Genomic DNA, 22,960 nt, shown 5'->3' on the forward strand with positions numbered 1-22,960 from the left:
AGACAGGTTGAAGAGTGTGCCAAGTTCAGGGTATACAATGTTAGAGAGCTGGCCTGCAAATGATCTCTGATGTGTTTAGTCTTCCCGCTTCCGCTGCTTGTTTTATGTTCTCTGTATGCATACAGCATTTTGGCATTTGTGTCTTTCCAAGTTTTGCATCTGAGCTGGCTGTCCAAGAACATACTAGTCGGGTGATCACCCTACTTATAGTGCACAATGGATATTTTGAATAGCCATGCAGTGTTCCGATGTTTGGTGACATGTTTTCATTTAACCACTGAAACAATCTTCAACAGTGTTCACTCTGCTCATGAGAAGTGAGAATCCCTAACACATGTAATTGCTCACTATATTTATACAAATCCCTTGACACATATTATTAAGCTTCAGCTTTTGAAAACGTGTAAATATAGAGAATAGAGACATATTCATTTTTGTATGATCTCTTTAACCTTTTCTTTTACCACTCTCTTTAGTATTGTGCAGGTTTAATGTTGTAAACACACATCATAAGTAAATTACTAATAATAAAGCTAAAAAAACAGCCCGGGTTAATTTTACAAAGATAAAGAGACAATCAACAACTTTATACCCCATGACATAAAAGACATAGCGTGCACGGCTTGTCCAAATCCACACTACATAATTCTACCACATACAGCACATTTGAACACCTCATAATCCCATGTCACACAATTCAAATACACATAATCCCACTCCTCAACATTCCATCCCACATAATTACAATCCTAAAAATTATAAACCACATATTTCAACTTTACTCCAAACCTCATAATTTCCACAACATATATTAGCGTTCCCCGCAACTTAACACCACTCCAAACCACATAATTAGACTCAACATAACTCAATTCAACTCCAAACAATTCAACTGCACATAATTACACTTTAACCTACATAATTACACTTCACGCCCCATATTTACACTTAACTTCAAAACAGATAATTACACTCCACAAAATACAACTCCGCTACATGCCACATAATTACATTCCACACAATTATACACCACACAATGCCACGTAATTCTACACAACGCCACACAATTCCACAATTCAGCCCCACACAATTCACCATACAACTTAATTATTACACTACACATAACAGCACTAAACACCACATAATGCATCATGCTTCTGTGCCGGGACATGGGGGGGCACGGGGAAGTCGTCCCCTAATTGTTGCAGAGGTTGGAATTGCAGCAGGCCTCCGCTGACAGCTTGTCCTTTGCTTCTTTATAGCAATCGGCCTCTTTGAAGCACTTGCGATGCATGACTGCAGAAGGAGAAGGGGAGAGGAAAGGAACGGTTTAAGGATTTCATTTAAAATGCACTAAGTATTGCCTTGACACTGGCTTTAGTGTATTAGCACCAGAGTTTGGCAGCCATTTGTGAGAGGATGAATGCGTCTGAGGGCGAAACGGGGAACATTTCCTCGGGTGAGGCCTGACATGGTGGCCATCAGTGCCACAGAGATAGTGAATGTTAGGGCTGGTGAGATGGTGAATGTTACTGCAGGTGATGTTCATAGCTGCCAAGGTTCCCTGGTCCCTGCATGATCCGCTTCTCCAGCCTGGGTTTTTTCCTTTGAATTCTGTGGTTTGAAGTCCTGTTTCATAATGGACTACAAGACCGTGGACTAGAGCAGCACTTGGGAATCTTGGCAGGGCTGGAGGGTAAGATGGCAAATATTACTGTGGACGAGGTCTCACATGGTCAATATTAGCCAGTACAATAGGGAGTGATCCCAGTAAACAATACTTCAACAAGAAAATATAATAAAAATACTCACAATACATAAAAATAATAATGCAACCAATCAAAAGACTGAACAGTGTTATTTAATCACACCGTCACAATTACCAAGGTATGCATAACAAATCTAGAATATATATACATTGTGCCCAGAAGAAAAAGAAGGTGGGTATTGGAAAAGATGGCTGATTGTTGTGAGGATAAGGTGTCAAGGACAGGCAACAAAATTGGTGAAATAAAATGGTTCGCATTAGAGAGGCAGAATTCGGCATATTATTTCGCCATTACTGCACATAAGTCAACATAAATGAAACTAGCCAAGCTCCACATTGAATCCATTATTTGAAAGGGCGCATATGTAAATTACACCTTAATCTTGCAGGTGCAGTTTCCCCGCTCTCTGCGCTTCGGAGCCTATGCGCCCGATCTTCTCATGTTTCAGCCCTCCGTGTAGGGCTTTTTACGGTAAATTTGAGGACCTTTGGCCTCTACAATTTGTTTTATGGTCCCGTTTGAGACACCTTTCCTTAATATTATTTCACTTGATCCCTAGGTGCCCTCCCCCTTCACAGTCCTCAGGAAGACCCCAATGTAAGGTGGCCAATTACCTACACGTTTTTTTGGGGTCGAAACGTCGGCATTTCCTTTCCAGCCAGCGTACAAACGACGGAGATTTTTGACTGTGTCTTAATGTGGAGCTTGGCTATTTTCATTTATGTTGGCCTATGTGTAGTAATGGCGAAATAATATGTCTAATTCTGCCGTCTAATGCGAACCATTTTATTTCACCAATTTTTTTGCCTGTCCCTGACACCTTATCCTCACAACAATCACCCATCTTTTCCAATACCCCCCTTTTTTTTCTTTGCACAATATATATACATTCTAGATTTGTTATGCATATATTGGTAATTGCGACAGTGTGATTAAATAACACTGTTCAGTCTTTTGATTGGTTGTATTATTATTTTTACGTATTGTGAGTATTTTTATTATATTTTCTTGTTGAAGTATTGTTTACTGGGATCACTCCCTATTGTACTGCATAATACCCAGGTCCCAGTACCATTGGGTCTACCCTCTATGTAACATGGTCAATATTAGTGTCAGAGATATTCAATGTTACGACTGCTGAGAGGGTGATGTGAATGCCACTGGTGCTCAGACGGAAATTGATACTGCGGTTGAGGTCTGTCCTAGTAAATGTTACTGCCATAGAGATGGTGAATGTTACTGCAGGTGACTTGGGGCGGGTGAGATGGAGAATATTGCACTGGGTCAGGCCTGCCATGCGCTGAATGTTTCTATCAGAGTGAATGTGGGTGAGATGGGAAATGATCCTAGAGCTGAGGATTGAAGGGTACATTTCTCTGCCTTAGAGATGGCGAAGGTTACAGCTGGGGCGGTGGTGAATGATTCATGGGGTGTGGTGTTGAGTGTCGCTGCTGGTGAGACTGTGATGTCATTACAGGTGAAGTCTGAGATGGCGAATGACATGCATGTATTATATATCAAGAAGAGAGAGAAATGGAGGACTAGTCCAGATCCCCTAGGGTAATCTAAATAATAAGCAAGAACTAATCAATCTAGACGTGTGGGGAAGTCGCAAGGGTGTATGTAGGATGATGTATGTAAAGGGGTAGGGTTTTCCCTTTTTAAAAGCCCTCACCCACCACCCTAGTTGGTGGCCTGCTTCATCATCGGGCCCACGCGATGACACCAAGTGTGTCCTGGGTGCGCTTCTACGCCTGATTACAGCGGAGAAGGTATATTGCTGAGTGTGCGGTATGGGTGACGTGAAAGATGAAAGGTTAAAAGCTGTCCAGTGATCCCAAGAAAGACTACTTTATTGTTTGGGCCTCTGGCAGCATTAAAAAGCAAGGCATTGGATGTTGGTGGAGTTGTAATTATGGTACTCCTACATTCGTTAGTGTGGTCTATATGTTTCAGCCAGGCATTGAATTGTGACTGGCTTTCCTCCGGACCTATGTGAAAGGTGTTTAGGTGAGCTATGCTACAGATTAGTGACACAGAGCATAAACTATGTGTTGTACGCGCTAAGGTGCATTATATGTAAGAGGGGTTTTCCCTCTTAGGGCAATACTATACAGACAAGACATACAGAACATAGAAACATACAAAATGCAGTTTTAGCATGGTTGCATTATCACGCGTGACCACAGTTGCCCTCATGTACACATGGTTGCAGTACTAGTGGCGTGGTGGTGGATTTATTTGTGAAAAACCGATATATGCGGTACGGTGAGTGACAGAAATATCGGGAAAACAAAGTAGTGGGAAAAATAATGCAGGTATTTCTCACACAAACGATTTGTTGTTAGAGCCCCACGCCATAAAACCTATCTATTATCATAAATACATTTTAAAAAACATTTAAAAACTAGGCATTTTATATCATGTTAAAATGTATCCAATCAAAAACATACAAAAATGCTGTCAGAGGGAGACAAGACATTAATCACAGTAAACATAACCAATTTGGAAAGTGCAAGTGCAATACTCTTCTACTCAACATTTAGTAGAGGGGTGTAAACATTTGACGCTAAAGCTTTAACCCAGCTTTATTCCTTATCAGGTATACATTGAATAGAAACCTGCTTACACAAAAGACGACCAGTTGTGACGTGTCAGTCTCCAATATGCGTTCGGCCTCACTGCAACTTCTAACACCCAAATTCCTACAGAGAGACCTGATCCACCGTTTCCTGGCTGATTTGTATGCAGGACAGAAAAAGAGTATATTCGCATCATTTTCTTTAACCTCTTTTGTGCATGAGGAGCACCAGTCATGACTACTGTCCACCTTATTTTTGCCCCATCTAGATATGTTTGCATTTGTTTGTAAAACCCCATATCTGAACTGCAGAAATAGGGATTTCGCTAGCTGGGGACGTACCTCATCCAAAAAAGGTTCAAATTGAGCGACATCTTTAGGGGCTATACAGTTCAAAGTTAAGGACCCAACAGATGAACTATGTAGCATGAAATTATTCATGTAGGTCCAAAAAGTGGACTTTAAATGTTGCCTACAATATGACGTCAACTGTAATGGATTCTCCCTATAATGGGATAGGCCTAACTTCTTCGTCCACAATGTAACATGTTTGAGCAAAGGAATGTCCTTACTTCGATCAATTCTCATGATCTCCTCCAGGCCTTCTCTATAGTGAGACAGCTCAGGAGTAGACCAAATCCTGACCCAAAATAGTAATGGTCTTAATACTGCATGATAATCAGTATGTTTGATATTAAGATCCATGACTACTGGGATTATGGGCGTTCTAGTTGGGAGTTTTAATAATTTCCAGAAATAATTATTTTCTTCCTGTTCAAAGTTCTTTTTGCAATATGGCCCCCCAAATCTCTGCCACATAGAGCGCGGCTAATTGAGCTTTGAACTTAGAAACCTCCAAAGCAGGAGAAACAGCCTTAGAAGCACTAGCCCCATGTTTTTTCAATATCGGCAGTGAATTTTGGAGCAACATTATCCTATTCTTTTCCAATTGCCCCTTCCAAGACAGTTTACTATCCAAGGTAATCCCTAAATAGTTAAAACTTTCCACATATTCCAATTTTTGGTTGTTTAAAACTAGATTCTTCTTAAACGATTTATGTGGGTTTATTGACATGTATTTGGTTTTGCTTCAATTGATTTCAAGGCCCTTCATAGTGCAATAAGTATTAAAGGAGTCCACTAGGCATTGCAATCCCTTTGGAGTTTGTGAAATTAAAATTGTGTCATCAGCAAATAATAATGCTGAGATAACTTTGCCCCCTAGTTGTGGAGAATCATGTTTGCAGCTTTCCAGATATTTAGGTATATCGTTTACATACAGTGAGAAGAGTTTGGGTGCCAACACACACCCCTGTCGTATGCCCCTTCTCACTGGTATTGCCTTAGATAGTTCCCCCCTCGGCCCCCATCTTACTCTTGCATAATTTCCTACATGGAGCCTAATTAATTGCACAAGTAATTCTTCTGGCACCCCGGTATGTTTTAGAGAATCCCATAATAGGACCCGGGGACCAGATCGAAAGCTGCCCTTAAATCTACAAAGCTACGTAAGTGTCCCCTAAGGAATTATTTCTCAATTATTTCTCATTTATAAATAGTCACAGCAAGTGAACATATATTAAACAATACATGGGATTCTTCTCAAATATCATTATTTATTCTGATCAAGATTCAGTATGGCAACAACAATACTACTAATATTTTAGATCTTATTGTAAGTAGTATAAAACATCTTTTGCTTCATTTGCATGGACGAACAAAATACCATACATCATAAAGTTTTCCAAACAACATATGACCGTTTCAAAATAACACAAAGGTTCATTTGTAAGCAAATCGATGTTTAAGCGTCAACGTTTCGGTCCAGTATCGGTTTAAACATTCCCCAGGACCATCTTCAGGATGAAAATGTTGCACATCCCTAGTTTCAATTCAAAGTAAACACAATCAATAAAAACCTCTTTACATCCCTGCAAAAAAGTATCGTCTGCTCACCACAAAAGACACCCAAAAGGTGAGAATACAGGATCTAAGTCTTGCAACACCATGTGTACAAATATTCAACCGTCTATTTAAGGAGTGCTCCCCAAAATGTGACCCATAACACGTATAAGACAGAAACCCAGGGTTTAAAAATCTTACCTAATACTTCCAGCCGGAAGTTTAAATTAGCCAAGGGGACCTCAATGTCCAGAAATCTAGAAAAATATTGAAAAAGCCACCTACTAATTACAAAAAAGCTTTTCCAAATTCTTTAAAAATGGTCTGACTCAGCCAGCTGTGTATCATACTCACTCTAATTAAGAGCTGGTGTTCTCAGTAGTCGACCCAATACAATGAAACCACAAATGAACATTTACACTCCACTCTTAAACAACTACTCATGAGAAAACAATCAAAGAAACCCAGAACAAAAGGGACTTACAAACTCAATTTGGATTTTTCAATCTGCAAGTAAAATAGAATGACACACAATTAATATGCCGTGCGCTACACCCGTTGTCAATAGCTATAGGTGCACCCAACATCGTGATCGTGTAACAAACATTACTTACTGTCCAAGTCTGTGTATACTGAGTCGTACACCTACAAACAATAAAATAACATTAGCTTCCTAGAATGAGAGAATACTACTCTCCAATTTGGATTACAGAGCGTTTTTAGACAGGGATTTACTAGAGAAAAGGTAACCGCTGTCGTCAAAGTCCGTCCGAAATTCTTAATCTGAATCGGATCGGAACACGTCACAAGTTAAAACAGCTAGGCTAGGTTTGGCGTGATAACGTCAACAACGCTACAATATCGCGGCTATCTTGGAGTGGTGCCGGCAAACTTAGTATCAAATCATTATGTGCCAGATAGTATCATGTATAATGATCATGGCTTATATGGTATTATTAGTCAAGATGTGAAAGCTTGTTTATGAATATGTGCAACACCCGTACATATATTGGCCCAAATTGAGCTCACAGAATAACGGAGGCTATAAAAACCGGGCTGTCTCGTTATATGCCTGATAGTATAATGCGTCATCTTAAAGTCTCATAAATTGTCATTCCATTAAAATCCAATGTACAAAAGGAGAGCCAAAATGCAATCAAACGACTCCATCTCGGTGGTAGAAATATGCAACACCATCTTGGAACGGTAACCAACACTTGTCAAACAGCAGTTATAAAACAGGGGTCTATGTTGTAAAGCAAAAAATCAGAGTACACCGCTGTGAATATAATGTAACTTAGTGTTGGTACACAAAGTTATACCTCCAAGTTATAAAGTTGCCAAGGTATGCCATTCAATAAGCGAGTTTAACCCCTTACCCACAGTGTCACAAGACCATATCGCCGTTCCGCGGGGAGAACGAGGAGGCTGTATTTAAAGCTCGCTTCCTCCGCGCAGCGGTGACGCGCAGCGGAGGCGCCTGACTCGCGCCTGAGTCAAGCCAGAGTCCTGCCCGTCTGCGCCCGTCAGCGTCCCGGAGGCGTTTCGGGCGGCAGGCGGGGCTCTGGTTTCTCGGGATGTGCAAGTCTGGCGCACTCTGCGTGCGGTATACATCTGAGGAGCTGTGCTCTCTGAACTTTCGAGAGAGCTGGTGTTGCTCTGTCTTTCCGGCACGCCATAGGGGTAAGCTTCGCTGCCCGGGCTGTAGCTGGCGCCCCAATCGGGCTATATCATCTGCCCCTACTAGTAACAACGTGGGCACAGAGTATGCATGCATGCTGCTTAATACCAGATCGGCGTGTTGTCATGCGCAAGATATCTTTGAGCTTCTTGAGACAGAGAAGCCTCTTTGCTTATTGCTGACCGAGACATGGTGGGGAGAGTTCTCGAACCCCGACGTGGCGATGGCAATTCCGTCAGAGTATAACATCTTCAGGAAGGACAGGGCCAAGGGCAGGGGCGGAGGGGTCGCACTGGTGGTGAAGAAGGGCACGGTTTGCACCGTCTTGCAGTCGGAGGATATCCGTGGCTCGGAGTCGCTTGCTTTCTCTATCATGCTAGCGCCGCACCAATCAGTGAAAGGACTCCTGGTCTATCGACCACCAGGTCCGCCCGGTACTTTCTTTGCTGACCTTGAGTCGGTGTTGCTGGGATTGGCCTTGAGAGCAGAGCATTGCATAGTTGCGGGGGACTTTAACATCCGTATGGACGATCCGTCTGACCCCGCTGCTATAAAGCTGTCCGACACCTTGACTCCGCTGAGCTTTATCCCCTATTTGAGGGGGCCGACTCATGCGAAGGGGCACACGCTTGATCAGGTCTTTTCCACTTCGCCTCTGGTGGTGGAAGGCATTCTCCCGGTTGTGTGGTCGGATCACTGCCTTGCCAAATTTTCTATCACTGGCAGTGTTAGGTCGTCCGTCCCTGCCCCTCAGCATCGGGCTGGTGCTGCCAGAGCGTTCAATCGAGTGACCCCGGAGATGTTGGCTCAGGCCGCCGTGGATCACCCCTGCCCGCTTGTCGGAGACCTCGAGAGAGACCTGGAGTCCCTGCAGGAGTGGCTTGCGGTTAGGCTTGATGATCTGGCCCCGGTGTTGCCTCCCCGCTTAACATCTAAGCGGGTCTCGGCCCCTTGGTTTACTGCAGCACTGCGGGCTATGCGGCAGCAGTGCAAGGTTGCCGAAAGGGCCTGGCGGGCACACTATGACATTGGGGACAGGTCTGCCTATAAACGCGTGGTGAATGACTACCATCGGGATATCCGCCTTGCTAAGAAAATTTATCTTGCGGACAGAATCGATGCAGCATCGAACTCTAGTAAGGAAATCTTTACTATTGTGAGAGAATTTATTTCTCCCCGGACCGTCACGTCGGAAGAGGTGCCCCTAGAGTCCTGGGCGGCGGATCTTGCCTGTTTTTTTACGGCCAAGATAAAGCTTATTCAGGATTCTTTTCCATCGGGAGCGCCTGAGGAAACATCGTCTATTTCCGCGGCTGGCCCTCCCTCTCCCGCTTGGCAGGGCGCCGTCCTGGCTGAGTTTCCATCTCTGCCGGCCTCTGCCTCCTTAGCACTTATGGGCAATTTAAAATCGGGGTCGCCACTTGACCCATGCCCAGCTAAGCTCTTGGGTAAGTTGGCGGAGGTGGTTAACCCACTGGCGAACCCTCTTCTCAATCTTTCGTTGAGTCAGGGAGTGGTTCCGCCAGGATGGAAGCAGGCGATGGTCATCCCGCTGCTAAAAAAACCGGGGCTCGACCCGAAGGTCCCAGCCAATCATAGACCGATTTCGCTGTTGCCGGCCCTCGTTAAAATCCTGGAGAAGCACGTCCAGTCGGTGCTCTCCAATTTCCTGGAGTCTCATGAGATCTTGCACGACTCCCAGTCTGGCTTCCGCACTAACCGTAGTACCGAAACCGCGCTCCTTGAGGTTTCTGAAACCATCAAGGGAGTGTTGGATACCGGGGGCAAAGTCATGCTGGTGTTGCTGGACTTGTCGGCGGCTTTTGACACCGTCCCCCATGATGGCCTTCTCGCAAGACTCTATGAGATTGGCCTGCGGGGGACGGTGCTCAAATGGTTTTCATCCTTTCTTGCCGACCGCCGGCAAACGATCTGGACGCCGCCTGACACCGCTGTGATGCCGCCATTGGGAGTCGGGGTCCCTCAGGGCTCTATTTTGAGCCCGACCCTTTTTAATATCTTTCTGTCCCCCTTGGCGGCGGTCGTGGAGTCTTTCGGTGTCCGGATCGTGTCATATGCCGACGACACCCAGCTCCTCTTCTCCTGCGAGAGAGGGGCTGACTTTGACGGGGAGAGTATCCGGAGTTGCCTTGGGGCTGTGTTTTCATGGTTCCAACTGCACAGCCTCAAGTGCAACTCCGATAAGTCCGAGGTACTCTTTTTCGGGTGCGATGCGGAGCCTAGCTGGCAGGCCTGGTGGCCCATTGACATGTTCCCTCCGTCCGGTTCTTCCCCGGTGGCTAAGAACTTGGGGGTTAAGATGGATGGGGGACTGTCAATGAAAGCCCAGATTTTTGGGGTGACCGGCACCTGCTTCGGCCTATTAAAAATGCTGCGGAGGTTCCTGCCTCTTTTGTCGGAGGAGCATAGGAGGCTGACAGTGCAGGCCCTGATAGGCTCCAGGTTGGATTATGCCAACATTCTTTACCTGGGCCTACCTGAGTACCTGTTACAGCGGCTTCAGGTCGCGCAGAATGCGGCGGCCAGGGCCATTTTTGGTCTAAACAGACGCGCCAGTGCCTCTGGGTTAATTAGGACTTTGCATTGGCTACCGATCCGTAAACGGATCGCTTTTAAGGCCATGATATTGGCCTATAAGGCACTCCACGCAGTAGGAGCTAAACATCTCCAAAAGAGAGTGGTCTTTTACCATCCGGGCCGCTCTCTGCGGTCTGGATTGCTGTTTATGGCGGCCGTCCCGCGTATTAAGAGAGCTCGCCTGGGCGGCCGTTCTTTCAGTCTGCTAGCCCCACAGATGTGGAACACGCTTCCACTCTCACTTCGGGGAGCGACTAGTCTTCTGGACTTTAGGAGAGGTCTTAAAACCTGGTTGTTCACCCAGTAGGCCTCACTAGCTGCTCTTTCTTGTTTCTCTGTGTGTGTGGTGTCTTTTTTTGTTCTTTTTTATTGCGTTATGTTATTCTGAATCTGTTCCCCTTACCCAAAGCGCCGGGACACTCTTTTTGAGTAGCCGTTGCGCTATATTAAATACATAAATAACATAACATAACATAACATAACATAACATAACATATCCACCTATTCTCTTTTAAGGTGAGCAGACGGTCAACATTGTGATATCGTTTAGTGCTTTTGACCACATCTAAAAGAAACCATTGCATATCAGAAGGTAGGTGTGCTTTCTGTTGGTAATGTTCTACTAGTGGAGCAGTAATCACATTACATATTATACGGGATTGGTGCTGTAAAATTCGTTTTTTAACCTCCTGTGTGGTTTTACCAATGTAGTTTAACCCACATGGACATTGGAGACAATAGATGACATTTTTTGTATGACAATTCGAGTGATGATACAATTTGATTTTTCTACCATTGACAACACAATCCTTTGTAACATTCGTTGTTGCACACGCTGCACAATTACCACAGGGATAGTGACCAGTAATAGGAACTAGACCCCATTGTGTCTGAATTGTACTGGATGGAGGTTCTTTGACTAAATGATCTCTCAAGTTCCTCCCCCACTTGACGCAAACCGTGGTTGAGCCAAGAAAGGTTCCATTTTATTAATCAAATGCCAACTATGACTAATGATCTTTTTGATTTGGTTAGATTCAGATCCAAATGTCATCACACAGGTGATAGGTTGAGAATGTATTGCCCAAAAATTAATAGGGTAACCCAATATTCCCAAGGAACTGGGTATAATCAATAACACAATGAAAATGTTCCTGAAGGAGTCATTCGTTAATCTTTTTGCAATTTTTAGATACTTGTCACAGTAGTGAACATCAATTTTGAAACACTCAAGGGACATACATACAATTCATTAGTTATTTTATTGCATTATGTCACATTATTTTTCATTTGCATATATATAAATCATATGTCAATTCATAAACGGCAACACAACAGATGTACTGTTACTGAGTTTTTTTCACTGTACAGTACTTGCTGACACTTTTTGTACAAAATATGGATAGTATTTACATATCTACCATGTATACATCTTTCAATAACTATATACAAATTCAAAATCCGTGCTTGTATATACAAAGAAGTGTCTTATCGTCGACGTTTCGGTCTCATATAGCACAATTCGTCGAGACCATCATCAGGACCCGTGTTGCACAATGAACCTATCATGAAACAATATATATCCAATCAGAATTCTATGTATATACATACTCTCGAGTAAATTATTTAGATCGTCTGCTCACACCAAAGTGAAAAACCAATATCTCAATAATTGTGCCAAAGAATTAAAACCTCTATATATACAACTATTATTTACAAATTATACACCTATTACCTATATTAGATATTAAATATTAAACCCGTGCCTCGCGTGGTCATGCCCCAAACTGACATGCACCCACACCTCCAGTGGCAATATGTAACACACAGATACTCACAACTATGTAGTTTGTATATTCCTACAGGGGACACAAAGATGAAAGAGTCACCAGTGAGTACTGCTCATATTCCACTTGCTCTTAGACCATGAAACGAGTTCAATTCAGTTAGAGCTACATCTTACCTTCTGCCTCTTTGTTTGTGAAACCTAAACACAAAATGTAATGTATAGGTATATGCTCATACTTATGAGTCCTTCATTGGTACAACCATCAGTTAGATTACTTACAATTAGCGGGTTTCTGAAGAGGGGAATTCAATTTTCCTCTACGAGCCTGTATGAAAACATCGAAAACGAACACATCAGCTAAATGTCCTTAACATCCTTAGAGACCTCACTCATCATAAAGTCTTAGCGTATTATAATATGTGGACTTACTCGGTAACTACGAATAAATCGCATAAGTCTCCACCGTAACTGGTCTCAAAACGCCATCCGCTATCGGCGTTTACCCGGCATTCAAAGTATACCATCGCGACCCAACCACGTGGTATATTCTCCATTTTGGGACCACCGGGGATGCCTGACTCTCCATAGAAGATTAACAGGAGGTCAGGCAAGCAACCCGAAGGTCAGCAAATTCACTTTATGCATAATACAGATCGTAGATAGTGTACTAGGGGTCCCATGCAAGAAATGACCCGCAAATAGACGCAGGGAATTAGTGAAAGACACCATTTCTTAGCGATTAAGCTAGAAGGTTTCTTCTTATTAAATCGTAGGCAGCCGCCCATTTTACCACAAGTGAGAACACCAATTCTAGTTAGATGTCTGAATAGCACTATTATTGTATACAGGAATAACTGTTACAAGGAAGCCCTTACGTATATCAGAAATTTCAGCGGAGGGTCACCAGCACATGCAACTCCACAAAGGAATTTACAGCCTGATTCATCAAGCTAAATTGCACTTGCTAAGGGCAAGATTCTCAGAATCTTGCCTTTTGCGAGTGCAATTTTTGCATTTGGGATTCATCATCCCAAATGCAAAATTCGCTATTAAAGAATTTGCACATTTGCGAAGAATTGCATTTAAGGAATCTCTATTTGAGATTCCTTAAATGCAATTCATGAATCATTTTAAAATTGCGAAATTGCAATTTTGGGCCGCTATTTACCGAGAGGTCAGACCTCGTGGTAAATAGCAAAAACTTAGAAAAATGCATTTAAATGCATTTTTCTAAGTTGCATGTTACACACACACATGTCCTTTGGACATGTGTGTGCGCAACACCAATGTAGATTACATTTCAGGGGTGCTACAGGGTGTCCTTTGGACACCCCTGCACCCTTGAAATCGCATCCTTATTTGCGATTAGCTAATTGCTAATCGCAAATAAGGAATAACTCCCCATTCATTCCTATGGGCCTGTAGGCCCCTAGGAATGCATGGGGAGTTATTCCTTATTTGCGATTAGCAATTTGCTAATCGCAAATAAGGAACAAGGAGGAATCGCAATATTTTTTGCAATTCCTACATGAATCCCGTTTTGCAAGTCCTTAATAGCAATTCCTTATGAATCGCTATTAGGGGCTCGCAAAACGGGAGATTGATGAATCAGGCTGAAAATCCCTTGGCAACAGTATTGGCAGACCAAATCCACCTATTTTCCTTTTCGGTGAGCAGACGATCTACATCGCGTCTTCTTTTCGATTGTTTTACAGCTTCTAGGACAAACCATTGCATCTGACAAGGGGAATGTTGTTTTTTCAGATAATGTTCCACCAAAGGTGCTGTTTCAATTTTGCATCTTATTCTCGATTGGTGCTGCATTATACGTTTTTTAACTTCGTGGGCCGTTTTTCCTATATAGTACAAGGAACATGGGCATCTTATAAAGTAAATAACATTCCTAGTTAAGCAGTTTGTATGTTGCTTCATAGTCCAATTTCTTCCATTTATACAGCAAAACTTTGTTATACATGTTGTTTCACATGCTATACAGGATCCACAAGGGTAATGCCCCACTACAGATGCGAGCCCCCAAATACTTTGAATTGTACTTATGGTTGGTTCTTTATATGCCTTTACAAGGTGGTCCCTCAGATTACGTCCTCTTTTAAAAGCAAATCTAGGTAATGCAAGCTGAGGTTCGACTTTTTGGATTAGATGCCATTTTTTTTTCACTATTTTTTTGATCAGATTGGATTCTGATCCAAATGTGGTAACACATTTGACTGAGTTATCCATGGAATCTTCTTTTTTATTGGGTTCCAACAAAGCTTGCCTGTCATAATACCATGCTCGCTTCATCGAGCGTTTCACTAATCTATATGGGTAGCCCCTCATAGATAACTTAGTTTGTAAAACCTTTGCCTCTTTAAAGTAATCTTCCCGTTTTGTGCAGATACGTTTAATACGTAAAAACTGCCCAAAGGGTAGGTTATCACGCAGATTACGTGGGTGGTGACTTGTGTATTTTAGAAGCGTATTACGCGCTGTCGGTTTGGTATAAAGACTGATTGAGAGTTTGCCTTCATTATTCCCTATTTTTAAATCTATCCCTATCATAGTCTATGGTGAATTGTAAATTGATATTTTGTCCATTCAACCATTCATGGAAGTCTTTTAGGGCCAGATGTAGGTGTTTAAATACCGGTCGGAAACGGCCGAAAATACCGATTTTCGGCCGTTTCCGACCGGTATTTGGACATTGGTATGTAGGGCTTTGAAAAACATACAGATTCGGTAATTTTACCGAATCGGTAATTTTACAGATTCGGTAAAATTACCGATCGGTAAAATTACCGAATCTGTATTTTCTTATGTAGGTAGCACTTTAAACAGTGCTACAGGGCCTTTAGAATTCGTTATTTACCATGGAGTACTATTCCATGGTAAATAACGAATTCCAGTGTACATGCACATCTGTGCATGTACACCTGTGCCATGTGGCACACAGACATGCCCTAAGGGCATGTCTGTGTGCCACATGGCACACAAGCCAGGAACAGGGGTGCAACAGGGTGTCAAAGTGACACCCTGTCACCCTTGCAAATTCGGTAATTTTACCGATTCTGTAATTACAGAATCGGTATTTCCTATTGACTCCTATGGGCTTCAAAGCCCATAGGAATCAATGGGCAATACCGATTCGGTATTTACAGAATCGGTAAATACCGAATCTTAACGATTCGGTATTTACAGATTCTGAAATACCTACATCTCCCCCTTCATATTTACCACTTCTTAAATACCGAATCGGTAAAATTCGGTATTTAAGAAGTGGTAAATAAGAATTACCTACATCGGGCCCTAAGTCTTTGTAGTGGCCCTTCCCAAATTAGACACACATCATCAATGTATCTTAAATACTCTTTGATGTGGTGTTCAAAGGGATTGTTTTTATATATGACTTCGTCCTCGAATGCAGCTACATACAGATTAGCTACATCCGGGGCAAAAATTGCCCCCATTGCCACGCCCTTGATTTGAGCAAAAAAAACCCCATTAAAAATGAAGTAATTTTCATTGAGCGCAATCTTGGCGCATTCGATTATGAAGTCTGTAGGAACTTGGTGTGGGCGTGGTCTATCCTCCAACACATTTCTGATGACACTCAGGGCCTCTCCTTGTGGTATATTGGAGTATAGACTTTCGATGTCCATGGTGACTATAAATTGTGTTTGATTATTATATGCTTTGCCTTCAAGACGATTGATAGCATTTGTGCTATCCCTCGTGTAGGATTTGGTTAGTGGTACTTCTGATTTTAGAAAGTGATCAACATATTCAGCCAATGGTTGTAATATAGATTGGCAACCAGCCACAATGGGTCTTCCGGGTGGTTTTTTATCGTCTTTATGCACTTTAGGTAAAGTGTAGAAGGCTGGAATGGAATAGTCTTTTTTGTTAAGGTAATCGTATTCTTTTTGACTCAGCCAGCCTCCATCCAGGCCTTCCCTTGTGAAACCTAGGATACGTGTTCTAATACTATCTGTGGGATCACGTGATAGTTTTTTGTAGTGTAAAGGGTTTTGTAATTGTCTTAGTGCTTCAGCATCATAGTCAGTTTTGTCCTGTACAATAATATTACCCTTGTGGATCCTGTGTAGCATGTGAAACAACATGTATAACAAAGTTTTGCTGTATAAATGGAAGAAATTGGACTATGAAGCAACATAAAACTGCTTAACTAGGAATGTTATTTACTGTATAAGATGCCCATGTTCCTTGTACTATATAGGAAAAACGACCCAAGAAGTTAAAAAACGTATAATGCAGCACCAATCGAGAATAATATGCAAAATTGAAACAGCACCTTTGGTGGAACATTATCTGAAAAAACAACATTCCCCTTGTCAGATGCAATGGTTTGTCCTAGAAGCTGTAAAACAATCGAAAAGAAGACGCGATGTAGATCGTCTGCTCACCGAAAAGGAAAATAGGTGGATTTGGTCTGCCAATACTGTTGCCAAGGGATTAAATTCCTTTGTGGAGTGGCATGTGCTGGCGACCCTCCGCTGAAATTTCTGATATACGTAAGGGCTTCCTTGTAACAGTTATTCCTGTATACAATAATAGTGCTATTTAGACATCTAACTAGAATTGGTGTTCTCAGTTGTGGTAAAATGGGCGGCTGCCTACGATTTAATAAGAAGGAACCTTCTAGCTTAATCGCTAAGAAATGGTGTCTTTCACTATTTCCCTGCGTCTATTTGCGGGTCATTTCTTGCATGGGACCCCTAGTACACTATTTACGATCTGTATTATGCATAAAGTGAACTTGCTGACCTTCGGGTTGCTTGCCTGACCTCCTGTTAATCTTCTATGGAGCGTCAGGCATCCCCGGTGGTCCCAAAATGGAGAATATACCACGTGGTTGGGTCACGTGGTCGCGATGGTATACTTTGAATGCCGGGTAAACGCCGATAGCGGATGGCGTTTTGAGACCAGTTACGGTGGAGACTTATGCGATTTATTCGTAGTTACCGAGTAAGTCCACATATTATAATACGCTAAGACTTTATGATGAGTGAAGTCTCTAAGGATGTTAAGGACATTTAGCTGATGTGTTCATTTTCGATGTTTTCATACAGACTCGTAGAGGAAAATTGAATTCCCCTCTTCAGAAACCCGCTAATTGTAAGTAATCTAACTGATGGTTGTACCAATGAAGGACTCATAAGTATGAGCATATACCTATACATTACATTTTGTGTTTAGGTTTCACAAACAAAGAGGCAGAAGGTAAGATGTAGCTCTAACTGAATTGAACTCGTTTCATGGTCTAAGAGCAAGTGGAATATGAGCAGTACTCACTGGTGACTCTTTCATCTTTGTGTCCCCTGTAGGAATATACAAACTATATAGTTGTGAGTATCTGTGTGTTACATATTGCCACTGGAGGTGTCGGTGCATGTCAGTTTGGGGAATGACCGCACGAGGCACGGGTTTAATATTTAATATCTAATATAGGTAATAGGTGTATAATTTGTAAATAATAGTTGTATATATAGAGGTTTTAATTCTTTGGCACAATTATTGAGATATTGGTTTTTCACTTTGGTGTGAGCAGACGATCTAAATAATTTACTCGAGAGTATGTATATACATAGAATTCTGATTGGATATATATTGTTTCATAACGACAAATAACTAATGAATTGTATGTATGTCCCTTGAGTGTTTCAAAATTGATGTTCACTACTGTGACGAGAATGTATTGTGTCTGGATTGCATGTGTCTTTTTTGACCAGTAAAGCCCCACGGTCGTAGTACCAAGCCCGTTTCATGGCCTGTTTCCTTAGGGGACACGTATGTAGCTTTGTCAATATTGTACCCAGTCCTCGAGGGATAATTGGGTGGCTCTGTCTTTATTACAATTGGTTAGCGCAGACACTAGTCTGCAAGGGCCCTTTTCTAAAGAAAGTGGTTTGTGTATGTTAAAGTATCAGTCAACTCACCTGTTATTTTTTAATTTTTGTTGTGTTTTGTTCTTCTGTTTTTTTGTATGAACTGTTATTGTATATTATTTATCAATGTCTGAACGAGAAACCCTGACTTATACTGACGACTATATTGCCAAGATAGCAGGAGGGCCATCTCTATTGGGCCCACAAAGTTCAAACATCAATTTAAATACCCAACAGACAGTCTTGCATAACAATCTAGAAAGACTCCATAAAAAGCTCATTCGTACGGAGTTACATGCGAAGTTCCTAATGGACTGCCTCAATAATAACATCATCCCGGTGGGGCTGCAAGTTCGAAACATCCCAGTTATTTTTGTCGAGGATGAAGACTATAAAGTAGGGTTTAGCTTTGCTTCTAATAAATGCTCTAGAACCTGGATGGTTCTGAGCATAGAAACAGCCTTACGACACATTGACAAACTGAAATTAGAAATCTCAGAATTAGAGAAACAGATTCGTGAAGATCCTGTAGCCACAGATAACGAGGATTTAAAAAAAAAAAACTAGACGCCATTATTACTGATTTTCAGAGAAACAATATTCTAAAGAAAACAGAGAAATTACAGAAAGACCTATAGAATTATAGTAGGGAATGTACATACCCCTATCTAAAAAAAGATTTCTTTCTACAAACCTCAAATCAGTCTAATTGGGTTCCGAAACACACTACTTTCTCAGACGCAGGGTCTTCAAGCTCGGATGACACTTTAAGCAGGACAGGTGGTTCCAATTTCAGGGGAGGTAGGGGACCTAATTCACCTTCTTTTTTATCGAGGGGTCAGCAACAACAGAGGGGACGCTCTCGGAACACTCGGAAGGGTTGGTACCGCGACCAATACACTCCGGGGTTCCGACAGACTCGCAACAACTATTACGAGTGGTAACTAGTAATTCTCTAATTACGACTAATATGAATTCAAATATGGAGACTGTCCCCATATTCAATCTATCATCGCACATATTAAGTCAAAATGAGATGGATGTTTTGAGTCATGGTCTATCTTTTGTCCCTACACATAGGAATGATGTGTTTTTGACTCACGTGGAAATTCAAAACATTTACAGAACTCTACGTCTTAAACAATTTTTTGCCAATTCACCTACGGCACAGACGGTCAACGTTAGTGGTCTTAAATGTCCATCAACCTTTTTTCCAATAACAAACACCATGCCAAAAGATCTTGTAACCTTTGAAAATGTAGTATTAAACGAAATCCAACAACTTTTTCTTGATAGGAAATATGTCAAATTCAATTTTTCAAAGGAAGAAAATGCCACTTTAAAATCTTTATCCAGCCGTGACGACCTGATCGTGAAACCGGCGGATAAAGGGGGAGGTATAATCTTACAGGACAAATTAGACTTTGACCGTGAAGCCCTTAGACAGCTTAACAATCCAGTTCATTACACCAAACTGAGAGGTGATCCTACATCTCCTACATCAAGAATAAGAAAAGAAATACTATCATTAACTACTTTGGGACTACATGGTATGTGGCTAAGCAAAAAGGAGTTTGATTATATGAATAAGAAGGATTATACGATTCCAGCGTTTTATACGCTACCGAAAATTCATAAACATAGCCAAAAACCACCAGGGAGACCTATTGTGGCGGGCTGCCAATCTATATTACAACTGTTGGCAGAATATGTTGCGTTTTTTCTTAAACCCTTTGTTCCTTTGAGTAAAGCCTATACACAGGACCGTAGAGATGTAATTATGAAACTAGAAGGGCAACCATATGACCCCCTCTCGTATATCCTGGTCACAATGGACATTGAAAGTTTATATTCAAGTATTCCTCAAAATTAGGCTCTTATTGTGATCAGAAATACACTAGAGAAACGTAAACGCCCCCATCAGGTACCTACAGATTTCATTTTCCAATGTGCTCAAATTGCCTTAGAGGAAAATTATTTTCTCTTTGACCATGATTTCTATGTCCAATGACAAGGTGTAGCAATGGGCGCAATTTTTGCGCCGGTCATTGCCAACCTATATGTGGCGGATTTTGAAGATAGGGTAATCTATGAGAAAAATCCCTATAGCAAACATCTAATCCATTATCTGAGGTATATAGATGACATCTGTATAGTTTGGGATGGCACTGAAAAAGTGTTAAAAAACTTTCATGTTTGGCTGAACCAGCAGAATGTACATCTACAATTTACTTTGGAGAGCAACAACCAAAAGATTGATTTTTTGGATTTGACAATTTCTAATGACGATAATGTCCTGACCATGAGTTTATATACGAAACCCACTGCGAGAAATACGTTACTCAAATATAACAGCTATCATCCTCGCAATCTCAGGGATAACCTCCCTTTTGGACAGTTTTTACGCATCCGACGTAACTGTACCAAGAGGGAGGATTACTTTCGGGAGGCAAAAATATTACAAACAAAACAATGATGAGATCATATCCCTACAGATTAGTGAAGCAGGCCATGAAACGGGCTTGGTACTACGGCTTTACTGGTCAAAAAAGACACGTGCAATCCAGACACAATACATTCTCAACCTATCACCTGTGTGATGACATTTGGATCTGAATCTAACCAAATCAGAAAGATCATTAGGCATAATTGGCATTTGATTCAAAAAATGGAACCTTTCTTGGCTCAACCACGGTTTGCGTTCAAGAGGGGGAGGAACTTGAGAGATCATTTAGTCAAAGCCTATAAAGAACCTCCATCCAGTACAATTAAGACACAATGGGGTCTAGTTCCTATTACTGGTCACTATCCCTGTGGGAATTGTGTGGCGTGTGCAACAACGAATGTTACAAAGGATTGTGTTGTTAATGGTAGAAAAATCAAATTGTATCATCACTCGAATTGTCATACAAGAAATGTCATCTATTGTCTCCAATGTCCATGTGGGTTAAACTACATTGGTAAAACCACTCAGGAGGTTAAAAAACGAATTGTACAGCACCAATCCCGTATAAGATGTAATGTGATTACTGCTCCACTAATAGAACATTACCAACAGAAAGCACACCTACCTTCTGATATTGAATGGTTTGTTTTAGATGTGGTCAAAAGCACTAAACGATATCACAATGTTGACCGTCTGCTCACCTTAAAAGAGGATTTGGTCTTGTGACACTGTGGGTAAGGGGTTAAACTCGCTTATTGAATGGCATACCTTAGCAACTTTATAACTTGGAGGTATAACTTTGTGTACCAACACTAAGTTACATTATATTCACAGCGGCGTACTCTGATTTTTTGCTTTACAACATAGACCCCTGTTTTATAACTGCTGTTTGACAAGTGTTGGTTACCGTTCCTAGATGGTGTTGCATATTTCTACCACCGAGATGGAGTCGTTTGATTGTATTTTGGCTCTCAGTTTGTACATTGGATTTTAATGGAATGACAATTTATGAGACTTTAAGATGACGCATTATACTATCAGGCATATAACGAGACAGCCCGGTTTTTATAGCCTTCTTTATTCTGTGAGCTCAATTTGGGCCAATATATGTACGGGTGTTGCACATATTCATAAATAAGCTTTCACATCTTGACTAATAATACCATATAAGCCATGATGATTATACATGATACTATCTGGCACATAATGATTTGATACTAAGTTTGCCGGCACTACTCCAAGATGACCGCGATATTGTAGCGTTGTTGACGTCATCACGCCAAACCTAGCCTAGCTGTTTTAACTTGTGGCGTGTTCTGATTCGATTCAGATTAAGAATTTCGGTTGGATTTTGACGACAGGGGTTACCTTTTCTCTAGTAAATCCCTGTCTAAAAACGCTCTGTAATCCAAATTGGAGAGTAGTATTCTCTCATTCTAGGAAGCTAATGTTATTTTATTGTTTGTAGGTGTACGACTCAGTATACACAGACTTGGACAGGCTGTAATGTTTGTTACACGATCACGATGTTGGGTGCAGCTATAGCTATTGACAACGGGTGTAGCGCACGGCATATTAATTGTGTGTCATTCTATTTTACTTGCAGATTGAAAAATCCAAATTGAGTTTGTAAGTCCCTTTTGTTCTGGGTTTCTTTGATTGTTTTCTCATGAGTAGTTGTTTAAGAGTGGAGTGTAAATGTTCATTTGTGGTTTCATTGTATAAGGTCGACTACTGAGAACACCAGCTCTTAATTAGAGTGAGTATGATACAGAGGTGGCTGAGTCAGACCATTTTTAAAGAATTTGGAAAAGCTTTTTTGTAATTAGTAGGTGGCTTTTTCAATATTTTCTAGTTTTCTGGACATTGAGGTCCCCTTGGCTAATTTAAACTTCCGGCTGGAAGTATTAAGTAAGATTCTTAAACCCTGGGTTTCTGTCTTATACGTCACAAGTTTTTGGGGAGCGCTCCTTAAATAGACGGTTGAATATTTGTACACATGGTGTTGCAAGACTTAGATCCTGTATTCTCACCTTTTGGGTGTCTTTGTGGTGAGCAGACAATACTTTTTTGCAGGGATGTAAAGAGGTTTTTATTGATTGTGTTTACTTTGAATTGAAACTAGGGATGTGCAACGTTTTCGTCCTGAAGATGGTCCTGGGGTGGAACATCCTTTACAACGCAACTTTTACTAAACATTACCATTACGATGCAACTTTTACAACGCAAACTATTACAACGCATAGCGCTGGGGGCGCTCTAGGATAGGGAATAGGTTTAATGTACTA

The 22,960-nt window shown here is 41.6% G+C and overlaps 1 protein-coding gene across 1 annotated transcript in view; it reads right to left on the bottom strand.

The window, feature by feature from the left end:
* Nucleotides 1–427: 427 nt before the first annotated feature.
* Nucleotides 428–22,960, bottom strand: part of LOC144766933 (uncharacterized) — a 196,097-nt gene continuing 173,564 nt past the window's right edge. The window contains exon 5 of the mRNA XM_078650623.1: nucleotides 428–1,296. Coding sequence (XP_078506749.1) covers nucleotides 1,196–1,296 — 101 coding nt within the window. The 3' untranslated portion in view covers nucleotides 428–1,195. The remainder of the gene's footprint in view (nucleotides 1,297–22,960) is intronic.

Source organism: Lissotriton helveticus, chromosome 7 (assembly GCF_964261635.1).
Source record: "Lissotriton helveticus chromosome 7, aLisHel1.1, whole genome shotgun sequence".
NCBI classification, from domain to species: Eukaryota; Metazoa; Chordata; class Amphibia; order Caudata; family Salamandridae; genus Lissotriton; species Lissotriton helveticus.